General features: G+C 36.1%; 1 protein-coding gene across 6 annotated transcripts in view; it reads left to right on the plus strand.

Moving 5' to 3' along the window:
• Window positions 1–21,557, plus strand: part of ATP7 (copper-transporting ATPase 1) — a 35,501-nt gene that overhangs the window by 10,921 nt on the left and 3,023 nt on the right. For 2 of the 6 annotated variants that reach the window (XM_013321357.1, XM_013321359.1), the window contains exons 2-25: window positions 1,616–1,837; window positions 10,538–10,655; window positions 10,780–10,907; window positions 11,021–11,142; window positions 11,847–12,017; window positions 12,482–12,561; window positions 13,100–13,217; window positions 13,594–13,760; window positions 13,926–14,026; window positions 14,141–14,269; window positions 14,480–14,663; window positions 14,996–15,093; window positions 15,478–15,613; window positions 15,990–16,130; window positions 16,568–16,676; window positions 17,157–17,316; window positions 17,929–18,028; window positions 18,578–18,772; window positions 18,988–19,144; window positions 19,441–19,597; window positions 19,940–20,069; window positions 20,441–20,582; window positions 20,962–21,104; window positions 21,311–21,403. In XM_013321357.1, the coding sequence (XP_013176811.1) occupies window positions 1,788–1,837; window positions 10,538–10,655; window positions 10,780–10,907; window positions 11,021–11,142; window positions 11,847–12,017; window positions 12,482–12,561; window positions 13,100–13,217; window positions 13,594–13,760; window positions 13,926–14,026; window positions 14,141–14,269; window positions 14,480–14,663; window positions 14,996–15,093; window positions 15,478–15,613; window positions 15,990–16,130; window positions 16,568–16,676; window positions 17,157–17,316; window positions 17,929–18,028; window positions 18,578–18,772; window positions 18,988–19,144; window positions 19,441–19,597; window positions 19,940–20,069; window positions 20,441–20,582; window positions 20,962–21,104; window positions 21,311–21,403 (3,129 nt within the window). In that variant the 5' untranslated portion in view covers window positions 1,616–1,787. Of the gene's footprint in view, window positions 1–576; window positions 605–1,615; window positions 1,838–9,119; window positions 9,200–10,537; window positions 10,656–10,779; window positions 10,908–11,020; window positions 11,143–11,846; window positions 12,018–12,481; window positions 12,562–13,099; window positions 13,218–13,593; window positions 13,761–13,925; window positions 14,027–14,140; window positions 14,270–14,479; window positions 14,664–14,995; window positions 15,094–15,477; window positions 15,614–15,989; window positions 16,131–16,567; window positions 16,677–17,156; window positions 17,317–17,928; window positions 18,029–18,577; window positions 18,773–18,987; window positions 19,145–19,440; window positions 19,598–19,939; window positions 20,070–20,440; window positions 20,583–20,961; window positions 21,105–21,310; window positions 21,404–21,557 lie in introns of those variants that run through there. The other 4 variants (XM_013321358.1, XM_013321360.1, XM_013321362.1 and 1 more) reach the window with 4 other exon arrangements.

Raw genomic sequence — 21,557 nt, forward strand, 5'->3', positions numbered from 1 at the left:
AGGTGTTCATCCACTCTAATGGACATCTGCAATCGTTATGCAATAGTTATAAATAATTAAAATGCGTGGTATGTTAAAAAAATCGTTATCGTACTATATTGGTAAAAAAAACAAAACTATATTACCTAGACAGATACGCAAGTGATTCCGGATTTAGATGTGGCGTAATCCTGTTACACACTGTCGCCTCTTCCACATTCATACATCTACACGAGACGACTTTGAGTCTCCTAATCTTATTTTTTACTAATATTATAAATGCGAATGCTTGGATAAATAGATGTTTATTTGAAAGTATTTACAGAACGGTTGAATTAATCCCGCTGAAAGTTAGCATAGATGTAGAACATAGTCCTATGTGTTCATTGGCTATTAAGTTTCTTTTTAATTCCACGCGGACGTACTCCCAGGTGACAAGTAGTACCGTATAAAATATAAAAATATAAATTTCAGTCGTTTAGTTTTTAGACTGTATTATCAATTTGTCAGCGACATAGATATGTTTAATCATGTGCCTTGTAGTTTTATCTTTAATAGTGTAGTGCGCACTAACTCAAACCACTAGTGCCGTGCGCGTTGATCAAGCAATTAGATATAATGACAGGTTGCACACGGTTTGATATTAAAATCCTTATATGTAACCTATTTACATATGTGAATGAGTTGTTCAAGTGTTGTGATTTTATGTTGTATTCAGTGGTAGACAACTTTTCTTTAAAATATAAAATAAGATTGCATTTGTTATGGATTGTATCGGATTTAGGATGGAGGGGGATGGATTGTTTGTTCAAATTTTGGTTAGGATTAAGTAAGGTATCTAATATTTAATATTTTATTATAATGTTCGTTTTGTTTTCGAGTTTAAAGTTTGCATGATATGAAATATTCATTAGGATTCACGAAATATATTTAAAACTAGCTGTCGCCCGCGATTCCGTCCCTCCTGGATATATAAAAAAACTTAATATTAGTAAGTTAAATAAAAAGCAGAACTTCAAGGCATAAATTCGAAAAAAAAATAGTATTCTATGTCCGTCTCCTGGCTCTAAGCTACCTCCTCACCAATTTTCAGCCATATCGGTAAAGCCGTTCTTGAGTAATAAATAGTGTAACTAACAAGACTTTCTTTTATACATATAGATATATAAAAATCATGTTTTCCCCTTTTTGTTTTCTTTGTTTTACTAGCTGTTGTTGATAAAGCCACACCCACTTTTTTCACTTCGGTAGTTGTTTGTGTAGATTGTAGATAAGGGCGTCTCTAGAAACGGCAATCTTATTAATATTATAAATACGAATGTTTAGATGGATGAATGTTTGTAGGTATCTCCGATACGGCTCAACGGATCTCTCAGAAATTTGCCATAGATGTAGAGCATAGTCTGGAAGAATACATAGGCTACTTATCAATTCCTTTTCTAATTCCGCGCAGATATATATGCGGGCGACAGCTAAATGATCGTTCAACAACTCACAGTTGTTTTCTGAGACCAAAATCCCCGTTTAAAACACATTGTTATCTCTGTTTTGCCAAAGATTATGACAGGGATGACGATATGTTTAATACTAAGATTTAACGTCAGAAAGCCACGCTCAGTGCGTCAATTACTTGTAGATTTTCTCTACAATACTTAATTATTCTCTTGAGTTGTGATATTATAATTTCTAATGTGTTAGAGATTCAGAATATTATATAACTAATATAAAAGACTCTAAGTACAGACACGACATAGAGATTAGTGACAAAGTGTAAGTGACAATGAATCAGTGACAAGTGATAAGTCAGGATGCTGTCCAGGGGTATCAAATACAAACGGCTCGATGATATTGAGATCAGGTGAGTTTATATCTATAGCACGACCAGAAATGTAAAAACCCTCGCCATATTAAGTGATGTAATTAAGTGGATTGAAGCGCCTTCAAGCAAGGTTTAGTAATATGACATTACTATCGTCAAATTGCCCTACGAAAGATTTGTGTTGGTCACAACTGCTAACAATGGTAGAGTCTGCTTTAACATCTTCGCAGGAATTGGCCAGTTCGTTCGGTGCCATACCACGAACACACAGTAGACAGGCGTGAATGAGAAGAAATTCCAATTTAGTTTATTTTGAAGTAGGAAGATAACGATATCTCAAACTTACTAACGATAGAGATAGTCTATTACGAATATTTGCAATATACGTTTTCCACAAAATATGTCGTTTCGCCGTTCTTGAGATAGTAGTGTATTGTTAACATTTTCTAAGAGATTGAACAATTGAAATATAGATTCGGTTCATTAAAACATTTTATTAATATGGATCTTAACATGTGTTCCTAATCTTATCCACAAATACGTTGTGTCTATCTTTTTCGCTTTCTCATTTAAATTATTAAATTTCTACGACGAAACAAGATGTGTTGAACTGATAGTGTTTATTTGAATATAAAACTCATTCCTTGATTATTGATAAATATAAAACATACGTAAGGGAAAAATATAATACGATAGTTCTACAACATAAATAACATAATTAGAAGTATGTTTAACTATAGTTTTTATTGACGAAAAATTCATACAGAAACATATGGTTATCCCGTTCTTTCTCTTTCATAAAAACAGAGACAAAAACTCTGGAAACTACGGCAATTTTATGGGAAACATGCGACATTTGGTTGCGGTTATGACTTCCTTTACGGAAATATTGATATGGTTAATATATCTGTAATAAACAAGTACTTTAACGTGTCATTTTTTATGATGCTAAACCTGTAAGGAACGTCGGTGGCTCAAGGGTTAAGCAATCGACTTGCAATCTGCAGGTCTTGGGTTCGTATCCCACCATGTACCAACGCGATTTACATATGTACATTTATGCGACGGTCTTACGGTGAAAGAAAACATCGTGATGCAACCTGCACATATCTGTGAAGAAATTCAAAGATATGTGTGAAGTCAATCCGCACTGAGTCAGCATTGACTATGGCCTAGTCACCCCTAATTTAGGATACTCCGAGCTCCTTAATAGAGACGTATAGTGAACTGATGATGAAAGCTGTAAGAAAAAATGTCGAAAATTTTTTAATGTGTTTTTCCTTATTTTTTCCCTATACTAGTTTCTACCTTTCACCGGTTTTGATTTTTTTTATAATCTGTATAGAAACAATAATGTGAAGATATCTTATCCTGTTAAAATAATCAGCTCCATCAAACATACCAATCTATGAAGGACGGGAGTTGTGTAGACATGGTTCAGCAGCGGAGCGTGTGGCATCACTATCGTATAGATAACTAATATCTTATCGACTTTAACGTATTGAAAATATCTAGAATCCTCAGAAAAATAAGCAGAAAATGAGAACGCATACTTGTTTATTTTATTGCATTTTTTTACGATCGTGCTAAGTTTATTTAGAAAATATATCGTAGTATGCAGTTGGGAGGCGCTACGCTAAAGTTGACTAATCGTTGATTTCTGAGACCATAATGAGAGGGATGACGATTTTTATAAAGAGACTAGCTGTCGCCCGCGACTTCGTCCGCGCGGGATTAAAAATAGATGTTGGCCGATTCTCAGACCTACTCAATATGCTCACAAAATTTCATGAGAATCGCTCAAGCCGTTTCGGAGGAGTATGGGAACGAAAATTGTGACACGAGAATTTTATATGTAAGATTTAGGTCTCAGAAACCAATGATAAATTGTGTACCTAAAGTAATTTAGTATGCAACTTAAAAATCAAATTGCACTTTACAACCGATTTCACCAGTTTTATTACACATTGCTTAATCGGGTAATTGGAAAATCCAATAAATTTTACATGTTTTAAAGAGCTTGGAAATTCCTGCAAATAGAAGTATTTAATATGCGGCATTGTCTGTGAGTGGGAGTGAAGATCGGCGTCCGGGAATGTAATGAAAAATTCCTTAAGTCATTCGCGTGCGTAGGTTTATAGCTAGGGTTGTCACCTCTAAAATGAATTGACATTCGTAACAATTATCTTGTATCGAGAGGCAATTGTTCAGGTTGTAAATAACAGGAAATTAAAAAAATTAATTCGGCAATAGTTCTTTGTCATCAAAAACAGCTTAACAACATCAAATCTTGCTGTTGCATATTTATTTCTAATTTTCATATGTGATTGGACATCATTGAAATGACGTAAATATAAAAAGCTCTTTATGAGCGTTTAATATTTCACCTAGGGTAGGAAATTAACGTCTGTAACTGTAATGCATCTTAAATATAGAATAATCAATATTTTATATCTATGAAATATTTGGTTGATTTTTTAATAAGAGCAGCGGGAACACCGAGTTGTTCATCATCGCCCATGGATATCAGCAATACCAGAGGAACCGCAGATGAGTTTGCCGGCCTTTGTAATACGCTCGCTTCTTGAAGGACCCTAAGTCGTAGTAATACCGCCTAGGACAGACCATTTCACAACATATGTGTTTTTGTGTCGGATTTGCCCTTCTTTGCGCCAGCCAATAACAATTCACCTGCGCACCTAACTTAAAACACACACACACACACACACACACACACACTGTCTCACATACTCACACGCATAATCATACACACACATGCTATCCTTTGATATTATTAGTAGTTCAAAATTACTTAGTTTAATGTCTTCATGTATTTTCTTATTTTCCAAATTGTATCTCATAATATAACGCTTAGTTTTACATGATATGTACGTACTGTTATTTTGTTTATGGTTAGTGCACTCCTAGACCCCGAGATACAGGCTCTGCCTAGTTCGGGGTCTGCAAGATACTTCACTGTATATTATTCTAACGTGTTTTTGTGAAATAAATTTATTCTTATTCTTATATATTATTGGATATCTAACATTAGTAACGGTTTAAAGATTTTTTTGATTCAGTGTGTTTACTGGGATATTTCGCAAGATCCGTTAATTATAATTACATACTCCACATTCGTGAGACGGTTACATAATTATATAGCAATGTCACGTGAGCCGGACAAGGCGAAAGGCAAAGCCTTGGACCAAACCTACTAGTAGAATAGTAGAACATTATGGTTTTAATGCTGTCCGCACTGCAGAAACATTGACATAAAACATGTTGTGATAATATTCCCCACCTTTATAGTGTTCGGCGTAAACAGTTATCTTACTAATATTATAAATGAGAAAATTTACATCGATGTTTGTTAGAAGGTATCTCTGGTACGGTTTAATGGATCTTGATGAAATTTGGCATAGATGTAGAACATAGTCTGGAACACATAGGATACTTATTAAGTTTTTTTTTAATTACGCTGGACGCAGTCGCGGGCGACAGCTAGTTTTGTATATGCATTGGAAGTACTAAAGCTCGTTCTGCATTCAAAAGGGATCTGAGTCCGCTGCGTATAAACATTTACAAGGATAAATGATCAAGGAAAATTTTGTTTAATATTATTTGCTAGAAATAATTTTCAAATTCAATTAAGGAAATTGCGAAACGGATGTGAAGGAAAACAATTGGTTAATTTGAAAACCGACTGTATTTATATTTAGGTAAAAATAATCGAATTCTGTCGTCAAAATCGATTCCTTCTTCGTTCAGGTATCATTTAAAGAGGATCGGAAGAATGCAGGAATAATAGTGATGTTCCACATGGCCAGCGTCGATATCGATACAATGGTTCGTTGGCACGCAGTATTGCGGAAACTTGAATAATCGGCATTGTTGAGTAATGTTACTCAAGGCAGCGTTCGCTTTATATAATCTGTATTACTATAGAAAAGGCAATTAATTGTTATGTATATTCTGCCATTACATTATTAAATAACGATAACCAAGTTTCTTAAAGCGCTTAAATACTTACGTTTAATTATTTAAAAACCCATTAATTCTTAGAAACGTGACCGTAAAATGTAAACCAATGTAGTACTTATTTATCCTTTGACTATGAAGAAATGGACTAAGCAAATAAATTTAAAAATAATGTTTTTTATTTATTTGCTTAGTCCGTCCATACACGAGCATTATGCTAACATGTTTTTATGAGCACATAACGAGCATTGGCAAGCAAAAGTAGAACTCTTATTCGATTTAATTTGAATATGGGAATGCATCTGAAAGGTCCTGTCACTTAATAATCAAAGGATTTATCCCAGGTGTAAACTGCACAACCTTCGCGTCACCCGCATGTTTGTTAAACAATGGAGGGAAAATTTTGGCGCGCAAAATGGCGTCTTATACTGTCATATTCGAGTACAATCTTTGTTATAAGGTTATAGATAAAAATTGAGATGCTGCGGCCTTTATCAATGTCTTGATATATTTAAAAATACAGGAAACAATTGATTTGATCAAGGATATCAATGGAAATAACCTTTTAAACAAATCTGACTCAATCTAAACCTATTGTTATGTTTAGTTTCTTTTATATATGTTTGATATATATTATTTAGAAACAACATAATTCTATAAATGTATATATTATTTACATTATGTTTACATAAATAAAAAATTCTTGAATTAATAATGTTATTAATATGCGTTCTTTTATAATTTATTATGATAACAAGATAAATCGTAATCATGTAAAGAAATTTAACTGAACGGCGACTTAGCCAAACCTTTACCAATGAGGCAAAGAATATAAAGTAAACAGAGATGTTAATCGATTAAAGTTTGATATATATTACAATAGTAAAAGTTACCATGAGAATCCTTCTAAAACCCAAACAGAAAGCTTTCACAAGAACAGTTTTTAATTGGTCTGTATGTTTTTTTATGTATGTTACCGTGTAACTCCGCCCCTGGTGCTCAGATGTTGATTTTTTTTTTGATCGAAAGGTTTTGCTTGCTTCCTCACATTTTTTTAAATAATTTTTAAACTGACTGTACTGACTGAAAATGTGTTACGGAAATTTAGGACTTTTTTTGCTTTCTTTGCTTACGTAGACTAAACTATAGGACCTACGTAAAAATGATGTATGAACGAATTGTAGCTCTTTAAATTTGCTAAATAAAAGCTTTGCTAATAAATCCGCGATAGCATATATTATATTATAGTTTTTTTAATATGTCTACTAGAACAAGATTTATTTTATATTGTTCGTTCCTATAGCTAGGGATTTGTCGAGGTGAGAATAGTTGGAACTACATGTTATATGAACAAGGAAAGTTTACAATAAGTTTAGCAAACATTATTATGCAGACAATGACCTAGTCATTATTTAATCTTCGCAGAATGTAGTTTAATAACATATTGACGTCCGCGGCGGCCATGTTGGATATTTGCGCGCCCTTTTGTTGCTGGTGGGATAAGTCAAAGCTAATCATTATTCTATTGTCGTTTGCAGATTGAAGTTGCTATTTAATAGTGTTAGTGATTATTGTAGGAAATTATATTAATTAAAAATTTATTGGATTTTTAATCTGTGAGTGAATTAAAGTGACTTGAAGAATAAATGTTATTTAAATATTAACTGGTAATTTATAATTTAATTAATAATAATTAATTTTAAATAATTGTTCGTGTTGTCTAAGATCGAGTTTTTATAAAAAACTGCGTGGAAGTGTAGTTTTTTTTTTTCAATATATAAAATTTAATTCCGTGCTGCTTTAATATTTGATATCACTTTTACATTTGTTTCGTTACTTTTAATTTTGGATGTTTGGATGGATGGATGGATGCATATTTGTTAATAGGTATCTCCGGAGCGGCTCAACTAATCTTGAAGAATTTTGGCATAAATGTAGAGCATAGTCTGGAAAACCACATAGTCTATCGATTGTAATTTTTTATTTTTATTTTCGCGTTTACGGAGTGGCTGGCGACGGCTAGTATCAAATAAAATGTACCAATTCCTGCGTGTTCTAATGACATTTTATCGATAAAAAAATATTATGTTAAGCTGTAGGTCGCCTCCAAATTTAAAACCGACTACAAGATGTCCCAAGATCGACTAAATAGGAACTCATTCTTCATTTGTCATGAATCATTGTGGATTTCAATCATATTTTTTTTAAAGGATTCAATTAGCTAGTTCAACCACAGTGACGCATTATTATCTTTATTTATGATTGTGACTAATAGATGCGTTGTTCTTTGCCTTTTGTTTTTATTTAAGAAAAAAAAGCGTGAAAGAGAAAGGGATAGAGCCACTGACAGTTACGACTTAGGGGCCTTCAAGAAAAGAGCGTGCACCTTCCTTAAAGGCCGGCAACGCATCTGCAGTTCTTTTGGCGTTGTGGATGTCCATGGGCGTCGGATCAAATAATATTAGGCGATTCGTTGCTCGTTTGCCCCCCTTCTCCTATAAAAAAACTTACTCATTAGACTTAATGCAAATTAATGTTCGTGTACCAAGTTTGTCGGTAGGCCTAGTTGATTTTGTCATCTTAAAACATAAAAATATCACCGTTTTTCTTGAGTCCAATAACTCGTTTTTTGTTTACGCTTAATTCTTTGTAAACGATGAAAAAAACAAAGCCAATTTTTTTTTATCCCTTGACCTCTGCTGTGTGGCACCAAAAAACTACTTATAGTTGGTTTCTGAGACCTAAATCTATCCCTATGACATCTATGATAAAACAATGATAACAATATGTTTTAAATGGGGATTTTGGTCTCGGAAACCCACGGTTAATGAGGTATAGTATACAGTCTCTCATGTAGTCATAAAATTTATCCGTAAGTTAATTTGTAATTAATGTTTGAACAGTGTTTGTAACGTTAACGAGTCGACACGCATTAAAAATGAATAAGATACAGACTCAAAGTCGAATTGAGGTTAAGGTTTTAAAACTGTGGCTTTAAATGCCTCAACAATCCGTATAAAATTAAAAAAATATATTATTTTTTTTCTGTGAGGTGCAATGACATAGTGAAAATGATATGAGTAAAGTAAATAGGCTTTAAGTCACATTTTTTTATTAATAGAAGTTAATTAATCGTCAACACTATGAGTTATCTGTCAATGTCACACGGCACTATGGTGTTTGTTAACTTTACAGCGCTGCAGCGCTTCCTCTCTGCAATAACAATAGACGTTTGTATATTGTGCAGCGCTGGTTCGCTGCTTGCGACTAAACTTTGCACTCGGCACAGGAAACTTCTACATGTTCGGAAACATCACGAGTTTGAATATTTAGTTAACTTGAGCGACGTTCGGTTGCAGTTTTTTTTTAATGTAGTGTTTATTCATTTACTGCCAGTAATTAAAGATAAGAATTACGTAAAATGTAAGTAGAAACTTTTAATTGGACGAGTTTTTTTTTAATACGGATGTATTTGCAATTAAAAAAAAACAGTTTTTTGAGGAAAAAGACTGGCCCTTAATGAGTTTTTTCGCTTGCTTTCCCACTCTGTCAGTTAAGACTGCAAATTGAGATAGTTAAAGGAAAACATGTACTTAATATTAAATTTAATCACATTTATGTTGTTTCTTAGTACTAAATAACAGCTAATCACTTAAAAATAATAAGAGGACTCTTAAGAAGTAAAATGGATTGTTAGGTTCCATCCTGAACCGTTATTATTACCGTTAAAGACTTTCTTAGATTAGCATAAAATTGAATGTTAAGTACATTGTCTTGTCTTAAATGTCTTGACACAATTAAGGCATAAGAAAGTAAACTTTTTAAAGCTTCTACATCTAGGGTTGTCACATCAAAGTTTCGACCAGAATTATCTTTATTTTACGATTATTTTTTGTTTGAACGGTGCGTATTCGGGCTGTTCATTTGAAATCGACGTCTTATATTTAATGTGTTTTGAATCAAGTCTCTTGCTGTCGTTGTTTTCGCCTTCAGCCTGAAGTCTAGGGTTGACAAATCATTGGAGTTTATTTGGCAGCCCTAAAGCCAACTATATATTTTTAACGTTGTTAATGAGTGAAAAAAATGGCACGTATTTATGAATACTAAGATTGCTCAACTTATTTAAATGTAAATTGTAAAGTATAAAAATGTTACAATAGCGCGAATTGAGCAATATGCCATTGTTTTAGTATCTAACATTTTATTATTGTGTTTTTTTTTTTAATTCGACGACGACCAAAAAGTTCATGTTATTTACGTATTTTAACTACATATTAATATTTTTTTTGTGTTGAAAATTTGAGCAAAGGACATCGACTTATTCTTTTTATTTTTTTAAATGCTTAACTTTCTGTATATCGAATGTAACTTGGGGTCATATGATATTTATATATTTTTATCACACACCGATAAGCTACTGAATAACGCTTACGACATTTCGTTCAATCGATAAATACAACTTTACTTTGGAAAACTCAAACCGAGTTTATCTATGTATTTGACTTCGTGTTTATATAAACTATTTCACTGAGTCATTTTACAACTAAATATCCCGGATTGCTTTAGTATTTACAATGTTATTTTGTCTCCTATGTTCCCTAGAGTGTCTACCCAAAATTGGGAGAGTCTGCGGTTTAGTCAACCGCGCTGTCACAACTATGGATTGCTTTGATAAGCGCACACATATTCGCAGATTCATGCAGCTCACGATTCTTCGCCGTTATTTTTTAATGAAACTAATGTGTTATTTTTTGTTGCCAGCGAGCCGGGGCAAGAGCTGGTGGCGGTGCGAGTGGCCATCAATGGCATGACTTGTCAGTCCTGCGTGCGCAGCATTGAGACATCTGTGCGAGAGCTGCCCGGCGTTGAGGACGCGAAGGTAACTATTTAATAATAACAGAAGGGGGCAAACGAGCACTGTGTTCAGTTCGCTATTTTCGCGCTCCCAGTTGGCAGCCTTGTAGGTTGCGACTGATTATTATTAAGAAATGTTTTTATTCTAGGTGGAACTGTCTGAGCACGCCGGTTACTTCCGCTATGACCCTCACGTGTGCTCGCTGGAGGCGATTCGCTCCCACATAGAGGACATGGGTTTCGAGGCGCCCACCGACGTCGTTGACGACGAAACAAAGTATGTTCAATTCACATTACTTTTTAATTGCATTTAAAATGAGAACCAATAAGGTAACTCCGATAAACGGATCTTAGTTTATAGCAGTTCTAATTTGTTTTTTTTTGTTTTAGAAATCTGTTACCTAAAGAGATCCCGACGGATGTGTTGATAGACATGTCGGGGTCCGCGGAGAGCAACCTCGTGCTGTCCGTTGTCGGCATGACTTGTCAGTCCTGCGTCAATACTATAGAAGGTATTACGTCTTATATTATAACCAGACTAGCGATCGCCTGCGACACCGTCCGTGCGGAATTGAAAAACCTAATTAGTAGCCTATGTGTTCTTCCAGACTATGTTCTACGTCTATGCCAAATTTCAGCGAGATCCGAGATCACATATCAATCTCTATCGCCTAAATTTTTGCTTTCACTAAGCCTCCCGAATCTACTATACTACTGTTAATATATGTGTAGCAAGCACATAATTAGTAAACAAAGTCGATGTGTTTGCGTCTTGTTCATGGAAAATTAGAAACATGTAATTGATGCCGCGCTGCAATTTCACGGACATCGTGTTTTGTTTTTACATATGTTTTATTGTTGTTTCTTGACTAACTGTGTTTCCAATGTCTAAACATTCTTATAAAGACAGTCATCTCGCTCATTGCCTTTGAGAAAACAGAGATAACAATATGTTTCGGCAGTGCGTTTTCACGGCAATTAATAATATTACAAGTACAAAATTTTTAAATCGGTTTTCTATACATACATCATCTATAACCGTGGGTTTCTGAGACCACAATCCCCATTTAAAATATATTGCTAATCTCTGTTTTGTCAAAGTTTGAAGTTTATAATGACGACAAGTTTTGTACATAATTTCTGGTCTCAGAAACTCATGGTTAATCAATTTTTCTTTATATTGTTGCCATATTTAAAGTTTATTCGTATGTTTCAGGTCGTCTACACGAGATGTCGGGAGTGCGGCAGGCGTGTGTCAGTCTGGCGGAGGGCGTGGCGCGCGTGCGCGTGTTGCGTGACGTCATCACACCGCAACACGTCTCTGACGCGATTTATGACCTTGGATTTGACGTCACCATACTCACAGTCGATGGTCAACCTTACTCAGGTGAATACATACTCTTCATCATCGCATTAACAGCAAATCAAGATTTTTCTCTCTTCTTCATCATCAGCTCACTGTACGCCCCCACCGATGAGCCCAAACTAAGTTAAGGGTGACTAGGTCGTAGTCAACCACTCTTCTTTTTTCTTCTCAGATATGTGCAGGTTGCATCACGATGTTTTCCTTCACCGTAAGAACGTCGGATAAATGTACATATGTAAATCGAAAATCGATAATCACATTGGTACATGGCGGGATTCGAACCCAGGACCTGCAGATTGCAAGTCAAGTGCTTGACAATTGCTAGCTTGCTTGAAATTGACAAATCCAGTCCTTTCCCAGTAGAAAAGACCTTATCATGTATGTTTGGGTCTTTTTATATGACGTCTACTCTCTCTTTCACACTTTGAAGATTTCTTTTATATCCCTATTAATTAATCTTAAATTATTTTAAATAAATATTACAGAATCATCGTCACAAAATAAAAGTAACGAAGCATCAGGGGACGCGGTCAGAGCAAATAATGCTTCCAAGACACATCTCAATGTATGTATACTATTTAAAAACACGAGTATTCAAAAACCATGTCAGAACATTTAACCATGTTGTTTCATAAAACTAGCAGTTGCCCCAGACTTCGTCCGGCGCGGAATTAAGCCTTTGTCACCCGAAGATAGAATCGTTTCCTAACAGTGAAATGTTTTTTTTTAAATTGTACTAATATTATAAATACGAATGTTTATATGTACGGATTGATGGATGTATGTTTGTTAGCTATCTACAGAATGATCGCATTTAGCTATGCTTAATTAGTGTTAGGGATAAAATCCGACAGTGTGCCGGTGTACTAGCGCAACACTAGCCTTACTAAAATGTCGACGTTTATGTCCTCTCACTAATTATTCTGACACTTAACTTTGTAAAGAAAGCACCAAAGGATTCTAACTAATATTGTCTAAAATTAGTAATTAAGTTTTCTCTAACTTAGCGCGGACGGTGTCACGGGCAACAGCTAGTGTGTGTATAAATGTGTAATGACTTCAGTTTGAAGTTTAGTGTGATATTGTACATGTACTGTACGTAGGGGGAGACAGGCGAGGCGGGCATGGCGGAGCAGACGTCACGCTGCACGTTAGAAGTGCGCGGGATGACGTGCGCCTCGTGTGTTGCCGCTATTGAGAAGCATTGTTCTAAAATATATGGTAATTACTAGGAATTTCTTTATATCACATTATATTATTACTGATCCTAACCCTTTGGTTGAAATTTGTGATTTTATACACTTTTTCTCAAAATTTACTTTAACTGTGTAATTACACGTACACCCGTTGGCGTACACTTATAAATTATTATAGTATAACGTTTTCGCTTGACATATTGCCAATTTGAATGTGGATGTTTACAAAAGTTAAGTAAGAGAAAAAAAATATGAATGGATAGTATGAGGATATGCGTAACAAAGGGATTAATTCAGATATGACGTCTAGTAGAGATGTATGGAGAACTATATATACTGTACTTTCCTTTGAAAAGGGCGGGTTCATGATAATGATATTATTTTTTTTAATTTGTACACAGGCGTGCAATCAGTAGTAATAGCATTACTAGCTGCGAAGGCGGAGGTGCGGTATGAGCCTCGCAAAGTATCGGCACCTGACATAGCTCAGTCCATCACCGCGCTCGGCTTCCCCGCTGATGTGCTCAGTGACGGCGACGGCTGTGGACAGAGGGAGCTAGTTTTAAATGTATGTACTCCAACTGTGTACAGATCTGACTCAATATAATTCGAGTTTGTACAAATGTTACTCTCACTGTGTACAAATTTGGTGCAGTATATTCAAGCCGTAATCAAATGTATTCATATTGGGTGTAGCATATAATTTGTATTAAAAAAAAATTACTGTCCACAGATAAAAGGTATGACGTGTGCGTCGTGCGTCAGCAAAATAGAAAAGACTGTACTTAAATTAAGCGGCGTCGCGTCATGCGCCGTCGCCTTGACTACCTCCAAGTGAGTACTATTTAATTTTGACTAATTTTAATTAAATTTATACTATATAAGTTTGTTATTTACTGCTGTCATATTGTAGGTATTTTACATAACTTTCTTAATTTTTGTTTACAGAGGAAAAATAAAATACGACACAGAAATGATCGGACCTCGTACGATATGCGAAGCTATCAATAGTTTAGGCTTCGAGGCGTCGGTCGCCAGTACTAACAGCCGCGGTGCTACTGACTATCTCGAGCACAAGTAAGTTACACCGTCACATTTACACACTTCACACAGTCACGTTTACACACTTCACACTTCACACAGTCACGTTTACACACTTTGCATAGTCAACATTACACACTTCAGATTCATTGCACGGTTGGAGTTATCTCTAACCATGTAATAAATCTTTAACGGTTTTTGGTTTTCCTACATTTTATTGCAATTGTGTCCTACTGTTACTTTCAGAGAAGAAATAAGAAAATGGCGTAATGCGTTCCTAGTATCCTTAGTATTCGGAGGTCCTTGTATGATAGCGATGACTTACTTCATGGCGACGATGCCGCAGCATAGTGCGCGCGACATGTGCTGTGTGCTGCCCGGCCTCAGCTTGGAGAACCTTATTATGATGCTGTTAGCTACACCTGTACAGGTAAGTTGTATGTACGGGTATTGCTAACCAGCGAGGCGATGTGCATTCGCTTCGAAGCGATTCCATAGCGAACTTCAAAAATATATGGAACTGATGCGCGACAATCACGTGACTTATCGAAAGTTATTGCCAGTTCTATACATTTTTGAAATTCGTTATGGAATCGTTTCGGAGCGAAAAAGTCACATTGTCTAGACCCGCAGATTGGTAATATGTGTGTTTTTTTATTTATGTGACAGTTTTTTTTACGTTTGAAAAGCCAGCGCTTGACCACGTTCCCACCTGGTGTTAGTGGAGATTTGGTCGAGCTTAGTAAGTGCCTATGTTTTCAGTTTATCGGCGGTTGGCATTTCTACAAGCAGGCGTACAAGGCGTTACGTCACGGCAGTCCTAATATGGATGTATTAATCTCAATGACTACAACTATAAGGTACGTTTGAACAAATTGTGTACATTTTATCATTATTTACCTATTTAAAGGTATTTTACACCAAATGTGTTAAAAATGTATTTATTCTTGTTATATATATCATATTTTAGTAAGTGTTCTTAGGAATTTAAGTGGAGGAACAGAAATGGCAATATATTTCGTATAGAGGTTGTCAAATATTTTTGGGGCTTGAAATATTTTACTTGTTACACGGAACACCTAATATTGGGGCGCTCAGTTGACCTCGAGCCGTCAAGATATTTGTAAATACTTATACAGGAATTTGCTGTAGACTAGTGACACTAGTCATGTGTGAAGTATTTTTTTGATTGCACGTGATTTTACATGACTGATCATGACTAATAATGATTCCTTTGTACACAGTTATTTCTACTCCCTGGCAGTGGTGATAGCATCAATGTCACTACAGAAAGACACGAGTCCGTTGACATTTTTTGACACACCACCAATGTTATTGGTTTTCGTGTCTTTAGGAAGGTGGCTGGAGAATATTGCTAAGGTAAAATTGATTTTTTAATTCAAAGTTTTTGGTATTTATTGATCACTAGCCATTGCTCCCGTCTTCGTTCATGCGGAAAAAATGTACAAATACTTTTTAACTAACCTTTTCTTGCAAGATAAGGGATATTTTCATTATTTAAACTGTAATTATTTTTCTTATAATTACCAAATATGATAATTTTAATTAGTATCTTTGTAAACCTACACTAAAACTTCCTTATCGTGGGTTTCTTAAACCAAAATCTCCGTTTAAAACATTATCTCTGTTTTGTCAAAGAAAGAGATGACCATAGTTATATACAGAGATTTTGGTCACCCACGATTGGTGACTAACTCGAGTACTACGGAGTCGTAATATAAATGTTTATTCAAAGGGCAAAACATCAGAAGCACTATCAAAGCTGCTGTCTCTGAAGGCGACTGAAGCTGTGCTGGTGACGGTGGATCGCGATGGCAACGAGCTGGCTGAGAAGAGTATACCTATTGATCTGGTGGAGAGAGGGGATATACTTAAAGTAAGCCATAAACAATTATTTTGTAGCATTAGCTGAAGAATAGCTGTTTTACGACCGCACAGAAAAAGAAAGAAGTGGAAGTTCCGCGTTTCGTTTCATCGGAAGTTGCGTTCCTGATGATATGTGCAAGATTCTAGTTCTTTCCCCTTTTTTTCTTATAAAGGAAGTTTACTCTGTCACTAGCTGTCGAGCGCGACTCCGTTCGTGCGGAATTAATAAGAAAAAAGCAAATTAGTAGCCTATGTTTTCTTCCAGATTATGTTCTTCATCTATGTCAAATTTCTGCCCGATCCGTTCAGCCTTTCTGGAGATACCTTGTAACAAACATCCATCCATTTAAACATTCGCATTTATAATATTATTAAGATGAGGTATAGGGTATAATAATTCTTGCTTCATTATATATTTTTATCTACTAAAAGTGTTATTTCCAACAGGTGGTCCCCGGTGCCAAGGTACCAGTGGACGGCAAGGTGATATCTGGACAGAGTACGTGTGATGAGTCACTCATCACCGGAGAATCTATGCCCGTAGCGAAGTCTAAAGGTAACTAACGAATTACATTCATTATTATAACATAATTAATTTTTATATCCTACTAATATTATAATTATGGATGGATGGATGTTTGTTAGAATGTATCTCCAGAATGGCTGTATGGATTTCGTTGAAATTTTACGTAGATGTAGAACATAGTCTGAAGAAAAAACATAGGCTATTAATATTTTTTTTAATTCTCCGCGGACCGAGTCTCGGGCGATCGCTAGTCAATCCAAAAATCTTTGTCTTAAATTGACAATAGCGCATTGTGTAAAATATATAATTCACTTTACATAGTCAATTATTTAAAAAAGGTCTAGGTTTTGCATTTAAATTACAGTTTTGGATAAATTAAGAATTAACCGTCAGTTGGCACGTGAGGTAAGACTAGCTCCGTTTCACGACGTGCCAACTCTAATATCGAGTACTACATGTTGTTTTTTTTATTATATAAGTGCATTTATCAGTATATTTCCATATGTTTAGATTCTCTAGTGATCGGTGGCAGTATAAACCAGCACGGCGCGCTGCTGGTGCGCGCTACGCACACGGGGGAGGCGAGCACGCTGGCGCAGATCGTACGCCTGGTGGAGGACGCGCAGGCCAGCAAGGCGCCAGTACAACGCCTCGCTGACACCATCGCCGGGTAATAGAGATTAATTTAAACTTATTTTTTCTTGCGTTTCTACATTCAAAATATCCTTTCTAGGAGTATCATCTTTGGCATCTTTTGGCAATTTTTTTAGGGTTCCGTACCTCATAGGAAAAAAAACGGAACCCTTATAGAATCACTTTGTTGTCTGTCTCTCTGTCTGTCAAGACCCTTATTTAATGTAAATTAAATATTTTTTTGTGTAAATTTTGGTTTACGCCAAAAGATATGTAACTTATTTCTCCTTACTAATATTATTAATGCGAATGTTTAGATGGATGTTTGTTTGAAGGTATCTACTATGGTATTGATCTAGAAATTTGGTATAGATTTGTCAATTCCGCGCGAAAGGAGTTGCGGCTGACAACTAGTTAATAAATATAAGCTTAATTGGAACACTCTTATATATTTTGGTTGCCTTGGCTCTTGAACTAGGTTATGGTTCAGGAGCCAATCCCTTCCCATTGCAGTAATTTAATACATATTATGTTTAATACCTAGAGATAGAAATAAAATTACGTTTAATTATACTTCAATTATTTCAATAGAAAGATACATTTTGTAGGATTTTTTTATTTGTTGTTTATGACATTGTATTTTTGACAGATATTTCGTGCCAATGGTTGTGTTCCTGTCAATATTGACATTAATTTGCTGGATAATAAGCGGTGCGCTAGATATAGAAAGGATAAAAGCTATTACACCTGTAAGTAGATTTTTTTATTCTATCCTTAATCCTATTAATATTATAAGTACGAATGTCTGGATGGATGGATAGATGTTTGTTTGAAGGTATCTCTGGAATGATCGGATCCAGCTGAAATTTGGCATAGACGTTAAATATAGTCTGGAAGAACACATGAGCTACTAATTAAGTTTTTTTTTTATATCCGCCCGGACGGCCTCGCGGGCGATACCTAGTCTACTTATAAATAGCGTTAGAAATTATTATTACCATAATGTTTACACCGTAATATTATTTAAATATTACCAGTGGGTTTCTGAGACCGAAATCTCTCTTGAAAAAATATTGTCATATCTGTTTTGTCAAAGATAATGAAAGTACGACGATATGTTTATACAGAGATTTTGATATGTAATAAAATTAAAATTCTATTACCATTGTAAAGTACTAAATCAAAAAAAAATAAAAGAATAGATACCAACAACTGCCCTATGTAACTCATTCGTCACTAAGGGTGATACTGCAGTTGTAAAATCGTTCTACAATTTACACCATCTCTTTTACTCGTAGGAGATCTATAGAGACGGTACACGATGGGAGCTGATCGTGCAGAGCGCGTTCCACTTCGCGCTGAGCGTGCTCGCTATCGCGTGCCCGTGCGCGCTGGGTCTGGCCACGCCTACTGCTGTCATGGTGGCCACCGGCGTTGGCGCGAAGCTGGGACTGCTCATTAAAGGAGCTGAACCACTGGAAAATGCACATAAGGTACGTTTTTAAATATACAGGTGTCCAAAACATATAGGATGTTAAAATATACGGGTATGTACACAAAGAACTTTTTATCATCTCCTTACTCATCATATAGACATTTAGATTTTTTTTTCTTTACTTTAGATTTTTTGAGATGTCCTCAATCAATGAATTTTCTTCATCATTTAAGATGACTGTGCGAAGTAGTAAAGTGAATTTTTATATGTTAGGTGAAGACTGTGATATTTGACAAGACTGGTACAATAACTCGCGGCAAGACGAGCGTGGCGAAGGTGTCGCTGCTGACGGGCGAGCCGGCCAGCCTGCCCGACATCCTCGCCTGTCTGCACACCGCCGAACTCAACTCTGAACATCCTGTAGCGTCCGGTAAGTCGAAACAGTTTTACTAAACTGTATTACATTTTGCGAAAGATGGCGCTGTATCAAAATTTTAAATCAATCTTTTAATTTTAGGAAATAGACCAGTAAAACTGCGTTTATTTATTAATTTATTGTTTTCTCATAGTAGAAAACATAGGTAAAATGACAATTAGGTTCTATTTCTGCAATGTTTGAGAGATAGAGAGGAGGAGAGAGGGAATGAGGGAGAGAGAAGTATACTAAGACGTGTTACTGTCTTACACTTTCAAGTGACTTATTGTTTATAATATTTGTATGTATAGCGATAGTGCGGTGGTGCGGGTCAGCGCTGGGTGAGGTCCGTGCGGCGTCGTGCAGCGGGTTCGCAGCTGCGCCGGGTTGCGGGCTGCGTGCGCGCGTGCGTCTGCGCCCCGGCGTGCAGCCGCCGCAGCAGCTGCGTGACGCCATCAATGCTGCCAAGTTAGTACTCACAACTAGTAGTTGCCCCCGTCAACGTTCGCCGGAACTAAAATGTTCTACATGTATGCCAAATTTAATCGAAATCCATGCAGTCGTTCTGGAGATACCTTCAAACAAACATCCATCCATCCAAACATTCGCTTTAATATTTTAAGTAAGATTAAGATTGTAAACCAGTAATTTATTGATAAAAATTTAGCTCAGCTTTTTTTCTTTCATGATGATAAATAACAGATTGTCTTGTGTGAAATCTTTCATAGACATTGTCAACAATCAGATGAGTTTTAGATACAAGGATTTTAAGTCAGTGATTGTTAAAAATGTATGATGTATATCTTCCAGGCCAGGAGACACGCTGCAGGTGTGCGGGGTGCCTGTGGAGCTGGTGGCAGGTGCGGGGGACGCGGCGCTCAGCTCGGCACAGGCGGCCGCGCGACTGCACGCTCTTATAGTTCCGCCCGCTGACCAACAGGCAAGTTTATATCTAAAATATAAAGAAATTAGACTCAAAATCGATCTGTCGATGAAAGGTAGGCAACGCATATGCAATTGCGTATGTCTATGGGCAACGGTCACTTCGCTATTTCAGCGATTTCAGGTGGCCGCTCGCTCGTTTGCCATCTTATGATATAAAAAAAAAAACAAAAAAAATATGAGCATCTATTGTCTGTTGATTTACTACAAACTCAAACGGTGGGTTTTTGACACCAAAATATCTGTATGTATTATAACATAATGACATCCCTGTCATAATCTTTGATAAAACAGAGATAAGAGAGCAATATGTTTTAATGGACATTTTAGTCTCAGAAACTCACGGTTAGTAATGTATATTATTACCAGGAGTCTGGCAGCGAACAAGTAGTGCTGATAGGCAACCGGGAGTGGATGTCGCGTAACGGCGTGCCCGTGCCGGCGCGCGTGCAGGAACAGCTGCGGCACGACGAGCTGCTCGGCCGCACCGCTGTCCTCGCAGCTATCAATGGTATACATGACTCTTTCACTCACATTGCTTTTGTTATCTGTCTATCTCTCTCTATCTCGGATTCTTTTCTTTTTAATGGTCCTTGTGATAATCGATGTCCAGGCTCGTTGATATAAACAATAACTGCTGTCATTTCTTTTTTTCTCACTTGTCTTTATCTATCATTCTATCTCTGTCTATCTTCTGTACTGTAGATCAACGCATCTCATTCAAAATGTACTGTTTACCATTTAGTAAGACCTATACAAGATGTATTTATTTCTTTGTATTAACTTTTCCTTGTGTTGCCCACACACATGCATAAAAATACTGTTGTCTCTATTTTTTCTTAGAGAATGAGAGGGATATCAATATAGTGAGAGTTTGTCTTGTGTAACAGAGCAACTGGTGTGTACTATCGGTGTGGCGGACGAGGTGAAGCCGGAGGCGCACCTGGCGGTGTACTGGCTGAAGCGTATGGGTCTGCAGGTCTGCCTACTCACCGGCGACAACAGGAAGACTGCGCTCGCTATCGCACGACAGGCAAGTACTACACACCCACACACACTTTTTAAGTGTACGTAAACAGAGGTAATTTCGTACGTACACATGTGTGTATGGTACGCACTCATACGCAACACTAACGTACACATATATATATATATATATATATATATATATATATATATATATATATATGCTGGATATGTATGTACAAATGTAATGATGTGATGTTTTTTTTATATTAGGTGGGAATCAATAAGGTGTACGCTGAAGTACTGCCATCGCATAAGGTTGCCAAAATACAAAAATTACAAGAGCAAGGACAGAAAGTAGCTATGGTAAGTGATTTTCAATCAACTAATATTTTTTACCTCAAATTTTTTTTTCTAAGTCTTGTTTAGAAACATATTTGTCATTATTATATTATATTTTAGTACATTTATCCGAGGCTCCTATAATGAAGGAAAACATCGGATGTAACCTGCACATATC

The sequence above is a fragment of the Papilio xuthus genome, unplaced genomic scaffold (genome assembly GCF_000836235.2).
Source record: "Papilio xuthus unplaced genomic scaffold, Pxut_1.1 DF825946.1, whole genome shotgun sequence".
Taxonomy (NCBI): Eukaryota; Metazoa; Arthropoda; class Insecta; order Lepidoptera; family Papilionidae; genus Papilio; species Papilio xuthus.